This window comes from Hyposmocoma kahamanoa, unplaced genomic scaffold (assembly GCF_003589595.1).
Source record: "Hyposmocoma kahamanoa isolate Upper Pololo Valley unplaced genomic scaffold, ASM358959v1 179, whole genome shotgun sequence".
Lineage (NCBI taxonomy): Eukaryota > Metazoa > Arthropoda > Insecta > Lepidoptera > Cosmopterigidae > Hyposmocoma > Hyposmocoma kahamanoa.
In genome coordinates, this window is record NW_020653710.1 from 942,633 (window position 1) to 960,859 (window position 18,227).

General features: G+C 40.2%; 1 protein-coding gene across 5 annotated transcripts in view; it reads right to left on the reverse strand.

Moving 5' to 3' along the window:
* Nucleotides 1–16,624, reverse strand: part of LOC113225885 (reticulon-3-B) — a 34,337-nt gene extending 17,713 nt beyond the window's left edge. Inside the window, exons 1-2 of one of the 5 annotated variants that reach the window (XM_026458343.1) lie at nt 15,749–16,624; nt 6,286–6,321 (exon numbers count right to left, since the gene is read on the reverse strand). In XM_026458343.1, coding sequence (XP_026314128.1) covers nt 6,286–6,321; nt 15,749–16,391 — 679 coding nt within the window. In that variant the 5' untranslated portion in view covers nt 16,392–16,624. Of the gene's footprint in view, nt 1–6,285; nt 6,322–6,419; nt 6,524–13,540; nt 13,753–15,748 lie in introns of those variants that run through there. The other 4 variants (XM_026458346.1, XM_026458345.1, XM_026458344.1 and 1 more) reach the window with 4 other exon arrangements.
* Nucleotides 16,625–18,227: the final 1,603 nt, after the last annotated feature.

Sequence of the window (18,227 nt, forward strand, 5' to 3'; positions counted from 1 at the left end):
TACACAGTGTTAAGCTTGATGTGCTCTTAACCGTAAATTTGATCTGGAAATTTTAAAGACATTCTTAATCTGGTTGAGATATGCACTCCGAGGTCTACCTTTCGCCATGTTTCTCTCCATAATCCTATAAATTACTGTAATGACACCTAATCAAGATACCAATATTCAGGGCATATTTGTAAAATTATACTCTCGGTAGGTACAGAGTACCTACTAAAAAAACCGACCTCAAAAGTTCGTGGAATTATATCTATTTGGCAAGTTTTATTGAAATCGGTTACCGGAAAGTCGCGAAACCGGATTCATTCTCTAGTTTGCCACCCTTAGAGGTGGAATATTTTCTTCAAGTGGGACCACTACTGGGGTACCTTCTTTCCAACAAAAAAAAAAGAATCATCAAAAAAAGAAAAAGAAATATACAGTCGAATTGAGAACCTCTTCCTTTTTTTGACGTCGACTAGAAATACCTACTAACAACTTCGCAGGACTCTGTTACTAACATCACAAACAACAACTTTTGCTTCTTTAATAATTCGTTAGATTTTACTTTCATACATAAATAAACGTATTTAAATACATACTTGTAGATCGTTCTAAACATTGATAACTTTGTACAACACGCGGGAGTCGTCCGTTTAACCTTACTTACTACCAAATACAAATCTAACATGACGTGTCAGATAGTCCAAAAAGCTTTAGTTTCTTTTCAGCACACTTATCGTGTTTTGTCAAAAGCCACGGAACAAAAGCTGTTGTTTATGATGGTAGTAATCTAGTCCTGCGAGGTTGTTGGTATTTTAAAAATAACCCTGTATGGGCTCATGTTACGAGCAATGTATGTAAGTGGAAATTCTATGCAATGCCTGAAACGGTCAGGCAATGTATGAAATAAACTCTATTATAAAGTTCTAAGTGTAGGTATTATATAAAATGTCGTACATGCATTAGGCCATATATAAAATTTGTTAATTGTAGGTGCACAAAGCAATATCATAATAGGAATTGCTTTGTATTAAGAAAAATATTTTATGTTCGTCCAAGTGTCGCAATAGTTCATCTTGTAAGAATAATTAGGCAATTAGAAGAATTGGTAATTAAATTACAAACGATATTTGTTTATGAAAATATCTATGTTTATTGAACAAAATACTATATTATATTATTTTAACTGCCTCCGTGGCCGAACGGTTACCATGCCGGACCGCCACGCAGAGGTCCCAGGTTCGATTCCCGGGCCGGGCGAAATATTTGTATGACCTACAATTATTTCTCGCGTGAGTATGGGTGTAATTTGTGGTTGTCTATGTGTGTGTCCATGGCACCCGCGACACAGGGTTTCCCTAGTGCGGGGCTATGTTGAGTGTGTGCGTTATTATATATTATATTATATATATAATATAGTGGCACCGAAAGCTGCAGGTCAATTCAGAGCCTTACGATAACTCTGTTGTCGACCGATCCGACTAGATGTCGTATGATTTCTTTTAATTTTTATTCACAATAACCGAATCGACGGCAAACTGTCGTATTCGAAATAACCGAAATGACGCCACTCCCGCACGATTACTCTTACTTCTCGACCGGCAAAGGCTGCAACTAGCTACGTTATTCAAAACACAGTTGTCGGATGAACGTTACCGAACATCCTATTGTTTACAAAGCAAGAAGGTAGTATGAAAATCTTTTATTATTTTTCAATTTTATTAATTTATTTTAATGCGAGACTAATGCATTCCTATATTTAAGGCCTTTAAAGTCTTAAAAATGTATATAAAAGGATTTAATTTTTCTTATAATCTATATTCGCCAACTCCGTAAACGCTGTTGGATAACGATATCGTATCCGAATCCCAGTCTAGCGTTTAACTAGAACGTTCTGAATAGCTCCAAAAGCGCCCTTCGATTCGAGAACGATATCCAATCGAACGATTCGGTTAAGATATCGAGGAGTTCTGAATCGCGGTCCTGATACGCTAAATATGAAGGCTACACAAATCAAACCCAGCATACTGTTTAATGCATTAGCACAACTGTTATATTAAATGATAATCTGATGTCTAAAAGTAAATCCAATAATTCTTTGAATTCTTGCTATAAAAATTTTAACTCGAAGCCATTAACTTTTAGGTACATTCGTTTATCTTGGTTTGCATAAAGTACCTACAGCATTGAATGTTCAAAAAACAGTATCCATAATAATTTTCGGTTCAGCTCGGAAACGCAAACAAATTCGGTTCAGCTTTGTTCTAGCCTAACCCAAACCCGCAGGAGAGGGTCGAAGAAACGCAAACAGAAAAAAGAAAAGAAAGTCTACAGCCATCTTTCCATACATTCCTAGAAATTGAATATGACAGTTCAAAAAATATTAACTAATAAAGAAGCCCGGTAATGTACATGTAAAACGACTAGGTATTCTACACAATCCCTGAATTTTACACTTTGCAGGTAATATGTGTATAATATGACGCCCGTCTCACAGCAGAGGCATAAAGCGTGGTCCGCCACTTGCTGCAACCCTGACGTAAGTCCTTCACTTTCGCCGTTCGCATCAGTCCCCCATTTAATGCTCGTCTATTGTTGGTGCTTCTGTCCGGCCCTTTTTAATGACACCAATAATAGATGTCAATTTTAGATTATGCATGTTTGTCATATTATTACTAATCCCGAGGTATTTATTATGTTTTGAATCGTTGCCACTACTTACATCATCTATCATACAACATCAATCTGTTGGCATTCTGTAATCTAATTTTATTATCCTACTATCGCAAATAATAAAGTTACGAAATTCGAAAAGTAACATTTTTGGAAACTGACAATGTATTAATGTAGATAAAAAAGCACCGTGGCGCCAAACCAATATGCCATTTGGTTGTGCAAAATATGAGTAAATGAAATTTGATATAAAAACGATACACCAGTTTTATTTCATCAATTTTCCAAAAACGTTACTTTTCTCCTTGCTTCACTTCATTATTTAGGGTGCGCTGTGAACGTGGGTTTTCAACCTTTACGAATCGTCCTTCGGTGCACAGAGGATAATAATCTGTGACAGACACACGAGTGAATTTTGCAATTTACAGAGCACGTGAATCTCGCGCCGAAATGGGGCGGCTGTACATTCTGGCACATGGACAGACCGACAACAAACAAATGAAAAATATTCCAACGATAACGAGGTCAGGTTCGACACAATAAAGATAATTAAGGACCACTCAATCTATCTCAGAGGAATTCTATGCCCAGTGCAGAGACGCCCAAGTTACGAGTATGTCTCGTTCAAACAGTTAATCATGACATAGATTATTACATTAGGTATATATTCCTGTTTGTAGGTAAGCAATGGTGTCGCGGATGGGCATTGGTCAATAGACATTCTTACGAACGTTATCAAACAGAATTTGGGGCAGCAGTCACGAAATGATAAGAAACTGACGAGATCGATATCTGTAACTGTCACTCTGTCAGTCAAAATATCGTTATCTTTGCGCCGGCGGCAGCGGCGACATGTCGGATCAGGAGTTTCGCCACGGGAAACCACTCATCTAGCTGCGATCCCGCGCCCCTCTTCCGACTGATTTATCAATGTTTGTTTACACAAAGCCCTTATCGTTAAATTGATAGGTACTACATAATATCATTATCTAAAAATGTGAAGAGCCGTTCCAACCAAAGGGTTATTTCCCTCCACTGTCCGAAAAACCAGAAGGTATTTAAACATTTCTTCAAGTCTCTCTAAACAACAAACTCATCAAATCAAGAAAAGCTTTTATTGAGTGAACAAAGAACATTTTTAAAACAAATTTTGTACATCTGATTACAGAAAACGAAGAGAAACACATCCGCACCTTACAGGACAATACAATATAAATTCTCGATGTGGTCACCGATCAAGATTCTGGGAGTCCTAAAAATTAATGGATTCAAGAACCGGTTAGCGAAAATGGTGCGTCGATTAACACTGGAACTTGTTAAGTTGTTACGTCATGGAGGGTGGCTTAATGATAATGGTAACTTTATACACTTGTCATTAATTTCTTTTTTTAATACTCGATTGTCACAATCGGTATCGGAATTTTACGGAGCGCAATTGTGAGGATTTCCTGAGAAAGTGAGAAACAAAAAATGTCTATAGTAAATATAAATGTAATCCAGCCACAGTTCCTCATTTGACCGACATTACACTTAACAGGCACAAACTGTTCGGTAAATGCGACATACAATATTTGCTATTATTTAAAAGACACAGAGGCAAATAAAAACATTACTTATCATACGTATATGAGGTGTGTAATCCAAACGCCCGTTTTGCGCTATCGAAAGCGCAAGTAATGAATGCAAAACAAAAGAGCCACAAAGAGACCTCCGGCCACAAGATCGGGTTGCAGGCTGAAGTAGCACGCAGGTTATAGCAGAAACGAATACGAGGAACCTTCCCTGCAATTGGATCTCTAAAACAAGGTGCGAATGAACAAACTCGTTCGCTCTTCGCCAACCACGATTTCATCCGCGAGAAACTGCCTCTAATTGAATTAGAGAATTAACACTGAATTGGGAACGTTAGGCAACAGCTATGAATCGATTTTGCCGGACGTAGGCCAGCACGTGAGCTACAACGATAGTATTTTATCTTAGTCAGGTCCCAGTACTAATAAACTACTAGCCGATCTTCAAGGCATAACGACGTTACAGTCTATATCATGCAATAAAACGTACGTTTTAACAAAAAACCGGTCAAGCGCATGTTGGACTCGCGTATGACGGTGTTCCTGTATAAAATGATTCAAGTATCATTATTATTCATATTTGTGTCTACTAGTTGTCGTATAATACTTTGTTCAATAACTCTAAGATATATAAAATGAAACTATTTTTTCGGATCTAAATTGCGTACGTTTCGGGCTCTTTACAGGTCCTGCGGTCGCGGCTGACCAAGATGGTCAAGCCTTCAACCAGTTATATCTAATATTATCGAGAAAACCTAAGAACTCTGAACTCTAACGTCATTCTTTTGAAATATATTTTAAATTCGTCCAGCTACAACCTGCCTTAAATTTACAGCTCATACAATTTACATACGAGTACATTTATAATGCTTTTCTACAGTATTCTCCCACATTTGTATACTATCATTGTATTATTTGTCCGTGAATTTTCCTAAAATATATAAATAAATAAAATAAAATAAATAATTTATTGGAAAATATGTTAGTCAACATTATCTACTAATGAGTGAGTTTAAAGTTTCTTCGTTATACATTCTCTATTTTGAGATATAGAACCCGGTAAAAATAAGCTAGTAATGAAATGAACAAGTACCGTCCCAGTTATTGTAAGCCAACGGCTAGAGCTGCATGTAGCTAGTAACCGTCCTTCAATTGCCGGTACAGTGTGACAGCGTGTTGTCCCGCATACAATGTCACATAATGGTCAGTCTAAGGCCATAAATTACGCCGTTCAGTCAGATCTCTAGTGTCAGTTAAATAAGTCTAATTTCATATTGGCATTACGTTGTCGACGGCAGCGGTCGAAGCAGCGCGCATGCGCTTGCCGCTCGCCACCGATGGCAATCTTTTCGCACGCAATATTAATGAATAAACGCCATTCGAATGCGACTTAACCCGACAACCGTCATCTGCCCAACCTCAAGTAGGTACACCAGCGACTTATTAAGATAAATCATTATTAAAAGATAATTTGGCATTGCAGGTAAGAGTACCTAATTTATTTTTATCTTTACGCTTCCTGATTTTGTCAGCGGGAGTGTAACGGGTAAGGTGAATAATTTCGGAGAGTTATGGAAATATTCCAAATCGGTTAATGAGAGTTTAATGACTTGTGCCCCGGGTGTGTGCCGTACGTACATAGTTATTGTTTTCGGTTAGTTTAAAACACAGCATGTACTAATCATCGACCTGATCGCAGCGAGCAATGAATGACAATGACGCGTGCGAGTGACACAATTAGAACTATCTTGTCAGACCTTGACTTGACACGTGAAGTTATTATTGTTCTGTCTCCATCGGTCAGCGCGTTCGCGCTCCGCTCAGGTGACCCGGTACATCCACCACCGAAAACCGCATCCCGTAACCGCACAGCGACCGATAGCTAATCGCACTGTCCGAGTCCAACACTGAGCTCTCACAACACTTTGCTTTGTACGGTGGTCAGTAGGCTATAGGCGCCCGGGCGCGTGCAGCTCCGCCGCGCAGCCGCCGGCGGATACTGGCGGAGCGCCCGTCCGTGCGTATTTCTGCCACTGGCCCTCTCCCGGCGACCACTCACCTTCAGGATGCAGCCTCTTTGGGTCGAACCAAGCATCTGAAAGAGAAGGCGCGCGTTAGCGGGTTAGTGCGACAGAAGAGACAAGCTGCGAAGCTAAGCCGGCGGGTGACGTCGCGGACAGCAGGCGCACTTACTCGGGTTGAGGACGCTGCACAGCGAAGGCCCGGAGTCCGCCATGGTAGCACTTTACGTAACGTTAAGCTGCTCGGGCAGCCACGGACACGCGCCGCGCCTGACTCTCGCGTCGATACTGCCGCGCAGACCCGTCTGCCCGCGCCCCGCCGCCCGCGCATGCGCCGTTTAGCGCTCGCACCCACCAACCCTCGCGTGCATCCATCATCATCACACACCACTACCACCATGCATCCAAAAGACATGCAAGTTATAGCTCAAGAAGCAAATTAGTCGGTACATTTTTACAAGAGAGATAGTTACAGCTTGTCAACAATATGCCATTTAGTTAGTAAACATTTGGAAAGTTATAAACGATAACAGAAATATCACTTTATTTCACTTCCGCATCCAAATTTACTTCACCCTACAAATACTTATATCTATAGTCTATAGTCACCGTAACACATATATGAATACACTTTATTATTTGAATTTAATTTATACCAAGAAAACGTTCTCACTCGCATTAGATAAAGTGACTCTTGGTTACAAGTAATGAAGAGTACTAATCGCTAGCTAACTCAGTAACGGACACGGCCAAAGAGAACAAATACTTCGCAGTTGTGAGGCTTACGTCGCGAGTCAGAGCTCATTTCATATTCGCCGCTCCAGAATTCTGCATCACCCATGATTTGTGTTTGTGCATTTAATCATCATTTAAGCCACACAAAGCTCGTGCAGCTACAAACTTAATTCTCGAGGTTTTTTTTCATTTGAGTACAATACTATTTGAAATAAAATTGAAGTGATGGAAACTTCTTAGTTTGCTCCAGCAGATGCCACAGTACGATCTTTCAAATATGCAGTTTTATCTCAATCGGTTGAGCAGTGCAGAGATACTATAATAAATAGAGACAAATGATGACACATTGCTGTCGTAGCGTAATCTCAGCGTGAAGGTGTAGTCAACGTGGTGCAACAATTTGTCATTTATCGAGCGCGGGGCTGGCGCGGGCGCAGGCGGTGCGGGTGGGTCTACAGCGCCGCCGCGTCAAGGCCGCTCTGGCAATGATCTCGGCCTCGTCGCTCGACAGATCCTCATAGGCCAATTCTGTACGTCGGTATTATTGTTTTCAAGCAAATCGACGCCTAAATTGACAAGCATTTTCCGCTATAATATTCACACCTCTCAACATACCTATAATTAAGTTGCCCTTTGTCTGTGACGTCATTTTATTGTAACAGAGTGCTTTTTATATCTAAGTATATTTACACGTAGACATTACCGGCCGACATATTCCAGCACGATTGCTTATTACCATAATAACACGGCGCAAACAAATCGCACTTTATTGTGCATACTGTTAGCTTACCCAATCGATTCGGCATAGGAAAGGACCAAGGAATAATCACTGCAGGCTCTTAATTACCATATTCCTTTTATTTTTTATTTTTAACGAACTCGACCACGAACTCGTCCGATGGTTTTCGCCGTCACCCCAGTGGCGTCGTCTTTTTTTTAAAAAAATTCCCCATCCTAACGAAATCGACAACTAAATTTCCAAATTTAGTAATTATTGTAAGTCGTGAATTTTAAAGTAAATAATAGATTAAACAATAGTTTTTACTAACAATATATATTATTATATCTTGGTTGTAGCAGCTGCGGCCTAATAAGTTTTTATACTATTTATTAAATCAATTTCAGGTGACGTTGTATGTATAGCCGTGTAAGCACACCTAGTGCTTAGGTATATCGAGAAGTAATTTCGGTGAGTCACTCTGGTAACAGTAGATGACGGTGCCACCTTGTACCTACTCCAGAGCAGACTGTGAGGCGTGCATTAGAAACAATTGAATGAATTGTAGCTATCTAAATCGAATAACCTAAAATAAAATAATGATAGTACTGTTAGGAACGTTTCTGCTCGGATCTGCCAACCGACCGTCATAGCCTCGACGCGGATTTACCTATCGTTGATTTGTATAACGTGCTTTTTGTATTACATTAGATTTTGTAACCGATTTTTACTTCATTAAAATTATTCTTGATTTTTTGTCGTTTTTATGATTTCTGGTTTAGATTTCTAACAGTACTTATTAATAAGAAACCACCAGATAGGCGGAGATCGAAACTAGATGGGGTCTATACGAGAGATACTCCCTGCATGTTTATTAAATAGGTATTGAATAAGTAAGTTACTGTAATGTAGCAGTTTGTCATGCTCGGTATCAAGCTTATAGACTGTGTTACCAATATCCAGATTCGAAGTCGAACTAAGGTAAAGGACGTGGGGAACCGTATCACGAAGCTAAAGTGGAGCAGATCAGAACACCTGATACGTAGACAAGATGACAGATGGAGTAAGGCGATAACTGAGTGTCGTCCAAGGACTGGATACAGGAACGTTGGGCGTTCAGCGAGATGGGCGGATGACATCGCAGGAATTGGGGGGCGAACCTGGATGAGATTAGCACGAGATCGTGGCGAGTAGCACAGAAACTTGGAGGCCTATACCCAGCAGTGGGTGAAGTCAGGCTGTATATGATGATGATGATGATGAATGTGGCAGTGTGCTTTAATTTCTAAAGTACGTGTGTGAATTAGCAATGCCTCTCATTAACGGTGGGAGATCGTTGTTTGATCGAGATGGAACCTTGTTGAACTGTGAACCGCGGAGTTCTCGCGCATGCTTGACAATGCTCGCGCATTTCGCGGAAGATTTTGACTCGTAGGTATCTATGTATCTATGTAGTTTGTACGTTACACAATTGACCATAAATTTCGTTATGCAATGTATAATAAATATCGTCACAAAAATTCGCTTGCATTCCGTTGAGCGGCAATATAAATTGAGCCTAAGTATAGGTAAAAGCTATTGTGGGCTTCCGCTCTCTATTCTGCAAAGGTTCGTTTCATTAAAATTCACAAAAGTTTTTCGACAAAAAACGTCACAAAAATGAAGGTGACTTTATAAAAAAGTAACCGAACTAAACGTGAACAAACTGATAAGAATCTTATCACAAAATCAGACAAACAAGAAGTATGCGCAAATCGCATGAGATGCAAACGTTTATCATGATAATAATCGACTGTAAAAAGACATTAGAAACTGGTCCGTGATAGCCCATTCATGGACAGTAACGGTGTTTACCTTCAAATTAAATGTCAGAAAATGATAGTACTGGGTACACTATGTGGATCTCAAAAACTGACAAAATTCAATGATTTCACACATTCACATCACGCATTTGTGGACGATACATCAAGATCGTATAGTGGCGGTGGACACCGACGTGTTTGTATGATGTGATACCCATGTATTTATTGACATTTTCAACAACAAAGGTAAGTTTTAACCAAATGTGATCTCGCAAACTTTTAGTACTAATCGAATATAACGGCAATCGTCCTACTACAGTCGTGGCCGTACTTTCTGCTGTAAAAGAATCAGCCGTCGGTGATAGACCGTAATTATGACATGCATTGAATCCAATATAAGCATAACGGCTTAAAAAAAGCAGTGACATTTTTGTGTCCGATATTATTTAAGTACTGTCCCTGAACGAGTTAAGAAAATGAAAAGCTAAAGTCGATTAGTCGACGAACTATCAGTAACGGACGGCGATGTACAAAAAGTACCTACCTCATTTGCTGCCATTTTACGTTTAGTGACCGTAAAAAAGCATAGTATGGTGCAATGGCACAGCAATACAAAAGAAGAAATTATTATTTTAAATATTTGCGGAGTTTAAAACCAGTCGGCTATGTGGTTATTCGGCAAACCCATAACAAAACCTAGTAAGTGCTTTAAACAACATTTTACAGGAGAGTCCAATTACATAAATCAAAGTTGTCTTTAAACAATTTTCCTTTTAATGTAAAACAAAATGTATTCTGTAGGATAAAATCAACGAATACATTGATGCCCTTATTCAAGGGCAGTAGAACTCCTTGTGCATGAGTTCGTCTAGGGAAGTCCTGCTACCTTACCTATTCTGCCGCCAAGCAGTAACGTTTGCATTACTGCGTTCCGGTTTTGCAGTGTAAGGGTGCTGGTGAAATTACTGGCACATGAAATTTGTCAACTTATGTCTCAGGGTGACGGGCGCAGTGGCAGTGCCCCCCAGATCTTTGCTATTTAAAGCTCCGAGTGGCACTTCAACTGCAAAACTTGTTACTCCCATCACTTAATATTATAAAAAAAATATACCTCTTTTTTGTATAATTTACCTACTACATTAAATCAATAAAACGTCTAAGATTTTCTATACCATTCAAATTTATTATCTAATTGCTAATTCAAATACCTAGTAAGGCGCTTTAACTACTTACTTTAAAATCTAGAAAGTTTAAAATACTTGCTATGTTTCAAAAATAGGTTCAAGTGACTTACAATTTTTGAGTGGTCTCGAACCCGGCTAGGCATTACTAGTTTTAAGGTTTCCAAATCTTATAAATTGTACAATTTTGAAGGGGCTGTCACCCACCGCAATTAGGTGAGTACTTACTATGGGAGTATGTATTCCGTTAAAAAATGATTTTTGAAAAATTAGTCCATTACCAGGTTTTACTTTGGAGCAGTCACATGGCATTGTCACACTCATTGCGGGGGAAATGGAAAACCCTATGTCTGCCAGTTTGCCTACGTTTAACCAATAATTCAGTGCACGCGACGGCGACGGCCGGCTATGCTATGACTCATTCTGGAGCATAATAATCCGCCAATCGCGTACGAGCCCGACCCTCCCTAGCTTTTCATGTCTACATTTTAGGCTCTAATTAAGCCTACATAATTATCATTATATTGTGGATGAACCACATAATGAAGTAAAACAAAATCAAATTACAACCAAAAGAGTAAAACATTACTTAAATAAAAAGACAAAAATTCCGCAGACAGAACACGTGATTGACGCGTTCTACGTCCTTTCTTAGTAATGTGATGCATTTGAAGATATGACGTATGTAGCAGGCGTTTCGATCGCGTCGTTGCTGTTGGGAATCCCTTAGCTACCTACTTGTATAGGGAATGAAAGAGATAGAAACCCAAAAGGATGTTTTATAAACGTAGCTACAAAAAACGTGGAAAGACTGACATAGTGACTATTAAGACTGTGATTGATCGGGCGCATCAGAGACAATAATATAGAGCGCAGCGAGCGCGGAGGTTAAAAATACCCGCGAGACAGAGAGCGGACGGCCACGATAACAGCGAGTGGCGTCTACGCACCTGCATTGTCCCTGTCCGCCGAGCATGTGACTGCGGACAAAAGTCCTTTCAATTATGAATCCAAGTTAACCATCAACACACATGGTCTAGAATGTGATTAGAACGAAGCACCTGCATTTTTTATACAAAATAAAATTGTACGGACCAGTGTTTCTGCAAAGAAGCCTCATTAGAGAGAAGAAACATTAGACATTCAACGAATTTGTGCTAGTTTGCAAATTTGTGATGCGACTCGAAACCTACTATCGAGGACAGACCCTCTTTATAGTTTTTAGTAGTCAGTCGATGTTTAGATCTTTGTCTCTATGCTTGCTTCTTCTGCTGTTTTTACTGTCTGCTTTTCCTCTCTAATAATACACCTTTTCCTACCTAAACCGCCGTTTCCTTCGCTGTCCTCGATACCTACCCATCTAAATAGGAAACAAAGATATTTTAAGCGCACCCACAACGAATCACCCCTGGCGGTGAAGTGAAAATTGGGGCGCTTCGAGTGGAAACGAGTCATTTGTTTCGTGGCCTTTTGTAAAAGATTTCATTAACATGGTACATCTAGTGCAAACATAATTCCGAAAATATTTGAAATAAGAAAAATACGCGACTGCGAAAAGATTCTAAGTTTCCTTTTGGCTTTATTTCGTACTTAGCGACAACTGTGCCGGGTATATCCTTTAAATATCGAATGCAGACCGTATGGCACTGGGGCCGTGCGCGTAGAGTATCGATCCAGCAACCCCCTGCGCCCCGCGCACCTTGCAGGCTTTGCTGTACAGCCATCGTGGGGTTTTCCGGATAATCCAGAAGGACGGAGCAATGCAGACTTGAGAGCTCACACAACACACTAACTACTAATTCTAAAGTAATGGAGGTGCTCAATAAGTACACCAAGCTAAGTAAAGTTTGAGTATTTACAAAACGGTGGCATAACGTAAAATCTGGTAACTAATGGCAATGAGATTATGAGACAATGGAAATTGAGTGCCCCATTTGCGTGCCCCACTAAGCAAACACGGAGGCAGGCGAATGTCGCCGCTTTACCCGAACAAAGGATTTTGTGCTACATTTTTTGAGCCTCGAATTAGGTCAGGGGTGCACAGGGGGAGTCGAGTTCCCTTTACGAGTGTCACTTCAACTTATATTGAATGACTCACGAATTTATTACGAACTGACAGGTCTGAAGTTTTGTACCGTAACACTAGACTCCTGACCCAGGTGATCAAAGATGGATTAGAGTAGAAAATTGAGGCTAACTCGAACGGAAAAAAGGGCAAATAAAACTAAAATAAACAAAAGACAACTAAGATAAATAAGGACAAATAAAACTTTACGGTTATCATACGAATCAACCTTTCAAAATATGACTACATTTCAAATATTGACAGTGCTAATTTAAGTAATTTTGGCACCAGCGCCTGTGCCTTGCAGTCATTCTAAGGTCGATTAGGTCGAACTTTTAATCCAACCAATTGCAAACATAAAACAAAGATGACATAAACCGACGACAGATCCGACAACATGCAAAAATTGTGATAAATTCGAGCGGATAGTAACTATTTAATTTAACCGACGTCAGCCGCAGAGCGGAATCAGAATTCGTACGTACTAAATAAGTATAGTGAACTGGAATAAAAAATAATATGCGAGCTCAAAATAATTAAGACGTTTCGATGACGCAAATATAAACTTAATCGAACAGTTGTCATCATACAACATACTGTTTTGAAGTGGCTTCGTTTTATGATGGAGAATGAGCTAACAATGTTTCGTCACTGAACAACATTGTGCACCAGCAGTTTAGAAAATTAACAACGCGACAATCTTATAAATAATAATTAGGTACTTTACTCTTACGGAGTTACGCAAAAATTATATCATCAAGGAATGATCCGTATATGTAGAGTAGTACTCACAGGTGATGGCGTCATCGTTTCCGGACCCCATGATGGTCGATACACAATCAATCCACAAATGGCGGTAGTCCTTGAAGCGGTGATTCAGCAGCGGCTGGGCGGTATCACAACCCACGCGGTGCCGCTCCACATGAGGAACTTAAGCGCAGCACTTGATACCTAGCAGTGCGCGCTCGACGTGAGCTCGCCACCGAGGGATCCTCGTTTGTGAGCCGTCAGCCAGCGCCACACTCAATACTGCTGCTATAATTAGCGATGCCATGTTGCCCGCTGCCCGCACCCGCTGCCCTACTGTGCGAGCGCTGCTCTGCAAGGCTCGCGGTTCAAACTATCACAAACATCTTTCTTTTCCCGTAAAATCATGTATGAGATGTTGCACGAAATGCAAAGCGAATGCCTTCGTGCTATTAATCCAGGTGTCTATCCATTTGTAACTTGCAAATACAAGTACCTACTTGCAGAGTTGTTATATTTTTTAACAATACACGTGCAATTCATTGTGGCAAAATATATTTGTTGTTTGTTTAGCACCAACAGATTTTGCAACAGATTTTGCAAAGCTCCTCACTAACTCTCCTCACGGTTCATTATCACGACCCACGGATAAGATAGCGCTGCTTTACCTGACATAGTGGTTTGGTGAAAAATTACATCATAACATCGCAACGCAATTCGTAAGCTCTAATTCAATTCGTTAGCTCTAAACATGGAAGATGATGATGAGCACGGCTATAAATTAGGATGATATTGTAATATCGTAACCATGATTTAACATAAATTCACCGGCGCCTGATTATGATATCTGGGTAGGCCTTCAAGTGGTTTCATAGAATTTACGGCGCACAAAGTTGTTTGCAAACGTATGTATGTATATATTTGTTATTGATGCAGCTCAAAGTGACCGTTAAAGGATTTTTTTAATCAAACAGTTTTGGTTCGAGTCACACCTTCCATTGATTGATTGATTGGTTGATTGTCACGAGGTCCTCTGATGGTGTATCTACAATTTTATGTTTGAAACATATTCTAGGAAACTTTATTTTTATACGACGCGACGCGTCGTTAATAACTGTTTTCACAACAAACTTGATAAAATATGGCCCATTATTTCCAATTCAGTGGTTTTATAGCTCAATCCATGTTGTTCGGTCGTCGCATATCCACGAAGGAATATATCGAAGAACATCTTAGCCTGCTTGTTCTTGTTCATTTCGTCAAAATGTATGGTTCGCGTGCTACAATATTCATATTCATGAAATTATCCATTTTGAACATTAGCAAAAATTTTGTCAGTAATAATGGTGTTAATTTTCTGGTGTTGAGCTATATTAAGTTAAATGGCAACCAACAGTAGTTGCATGAACCCACAGCGTGAAACGTTTTTAGTCTAGTCTGCGTTGTTCCAAGTGCTCCGTTGAATTTGTCAGTTTCATGTAGGTAACTAGTTTATAATGATAGAAAAAGGAATTACTTGATTCGGAGAACTTCAGGAACAGGTCTTATATTATGTTCAAAATGCCTGAAGAATGTGCTAATTAATCGCGCGTTTCAGGTGGATGTCGCATTAGGTGGTAGCACATTCTTTCTGCGGTTCAGCGGCGGACGCCGTTACTCGGCAGCAGACGGCTGCAGCCGGTCAATGCTCTTACCGCTCCGCCGTCTCCGCGCTTCTGTCCTCCACCCGCAAAACAACTCTTACCAATTTATTTAAATTTAGTGTTTTTGCGTCTTCTCTTTTTGGAATTTTGTAAGAGTAAAATAGACGTTATTGGTAAATTCAGTTAGGCTTAGACCACTTAGGTACAGTGTTTCGTAAGTCTAACAAATTGTTCGCAAGTCTTTTCTTGAAGCCTTTCTTCACGTAAATGGTCAAATTGTTCACGCATGGTGGCGGCGTGGCGGCGTGGCGGTGCGGCGGCGATGCACAAGAACCACGTCTGCGTGCCCGTGTCACGTTACCGTAGACAATTTCCCTAATACACCTATCCTATTTGATGGAGGTTGCATAAAGTCATCTTTTGTATCGACGTAGACGATCAGAGTATCAAAATAAAAACTTTAGATACAATTTTTTATCTTTAAATAATTACGTTTTTATGGGACTGTCACAGTGATGATGAATGTGTTCATCATGCAGATTATATGCATAAGCATGGTAGTAGTAAATAGGATTTAAGTATATCCCCATGCATCGAATATACGACTCACCAAGTCCCATCTGGCAGAAGATGACCTCAGCTTCGATCACGTGCGCGACAGGCTTTGACACGGGCTTCGGCTTCGGAGGCGGCGAGGGGTCCCTCGGTTTAGGGGGAAGCGGCTCCATCTTCGGCTGCTGCTTGGGCTCTCTCTCTGGCTCCGGTTCGGACAGTTTCAGCAGAGGCTCTGGACTCGGCTCGCGGGGCGCGACCGTTGGAGCCGATGCTGGCACCGGAGCGGAGTCGAAACTGAGGAGCGCGGGCTCGGGCGGCGCCGGCTGTACGGGTGGCGCGGCCGCTGCCGGCGGCGGCTGTGCTCGATGCAGCGGCGACTCGCCGGTTGTGTCGGCGTCCGACTCGCTATCAGTGAACTTGTCAGCGAGCTGGTCGACGAGACGGTCGGCAGCGGACAGCGCGCGCGGCGGCTCGTGGAATTCGTCGCGCTCCATGTCCAGGAAGCTCTGCGAGGCGGCGCGCGGGCCGCCGTGGGCGACCTCGCCCGCGTCCTGGCCGCCACGCTCCAAGTGCTCGAAGTCGTCAGTGGAATCGTGCTCGCGCTTCATAGGCACCAGAGTCGGCGGCAACGGTGCGTCCAAGCCGGGAGCCTTGTCGCCACCCGCGAGCCCTCCGAGGAGCGCGTCGGCGCCTTCCATGACTCCGACGGAAGACGAGATCGGTAAGGATCGATAGGGTGTGGTGGTGCAGTGTAGCGGTGAAGTGCGGGCGAAGGGTGGTGCGGGCGCCTTGACGAGCTCGCGCTGTAGGACTGAACCGCGCGTCGGCTTTCGGCTGCACGACGTCACTCAGCACGAAAAACGGTATTACTCATCGTCGACCCCACCGATGCGATGCAACGGGGGCGGCGCCGTTCGCCGGTTTGTATTTTATTTGTCGAAATAATCGGAAAAAACGAGATGTAAACAGATATTCCTTAAAAGATTTTACGATCAAAAAATATTTATTTCCAAGTGATGGGAAGTACAGACGTTTCCTTCCTTGTGCGCTGACAAATTCTAACAGAATTTCAGGAAAACGGCGAAAAATTATTGACTTTCAGTTTAGCAAACTGTTTTACCCATAGAACAAGTTGAGATAGGACGGTACAGCAATGAGCGAAAGAGAAAGAGCATATGACATCTTTACTGTTTGCAACGAGTTACGTTCGTTACAGAAATAAAAAGGAATATATTGTGTCATTGACCTACCAAGATATTGTGTAAACTTTTTCGCATACTTATATGTAACCCAGGAAATACATAACTATACGATAATAAAAAAATAACTTTAATTTTCTTGGTCTACGTTCTCAGTTTTTGTTTATGGTGTGAATTTCATTTTCCAAATTTCAATAAATTGCACTTTACGAGTGATTTTTGCAAAAACCCATTCGTCTCTTTGTTTTAATGTTTTAAACACACAAATAAAGTCAATGAATTGTAAAATCAGACAAATATTTAAGTGAAATCAACAAAAAACGATATTTTAGGTCACATGAATGAGATTGCGGAAACACGAATGATTATTACTTAGACTCAAGTGAAAAAGACTGCACAATAACGAGAAATTTTACTATAATAAAACAAATTTTGTCGATCACAAAAGAACATTTAACATGAAACAAATATTTTAATTTCAGTTCTTGTAACAAAATCCTACTCATCCGTGTAAGACCATTGAAATTGGCATTTAAGTTGATCTCTTGCTAAAAAGGAGATGCGCAGGTTGCTTAAATATGTATACATACACTCCAATTGGCTGTAAATTCGTAAAAAAACACCCAGAATACTTCATAAAACGGAAAAATGTAACAAGTGGGTTCGCATTATGACAATAATAGATTAATGTTGCTTACCTCTCGACTTACTTTACACTCAACGAGTCCCTTAGTAATGTGCGTAAAACTATTTAATAAACTACCAAATCTCTTCAAGGAAGAAACCAATGAACAATGCTTTATTAAAAAACTAAAAAACCTATTATTAGGAAAGGCATATTACTCCTTGCAAGAATATTTCAACGACACATTTCCGACCTAAAACTATTAAAGGTACAGATAACACAAATATATAAATAAATTAAATAAAGTGATCTTGATATAAATTATAAATAAATAGAAACAAAATAAATACTACTCAATTGATAATAAAAATCACATTTTACATATTTTCTAAAAAAAAATATATAGATACATATAATATTGAATAAATAAATAATACAATATTATATTTTCCCATTTCATCATTCTTAATGCTTTTTTGTTTAAACATTATGTAAACATAAGACAAAACATAATTCTATTGCAGAAAAGACTATTGTAAAAAGTAAAACCTCCTCTCTCGGTCTCTCTTTAATTATAATTTATAATTTGCAGTGCCCTACACAGGGCCCATAATGCGATGTTAACTTAGCTATAAGTCTTTTACTATCCCATGTATGTGACATTGTGGTAAATGCAATAAAGAATTGAATTTAATTGAATTAAAATTAAC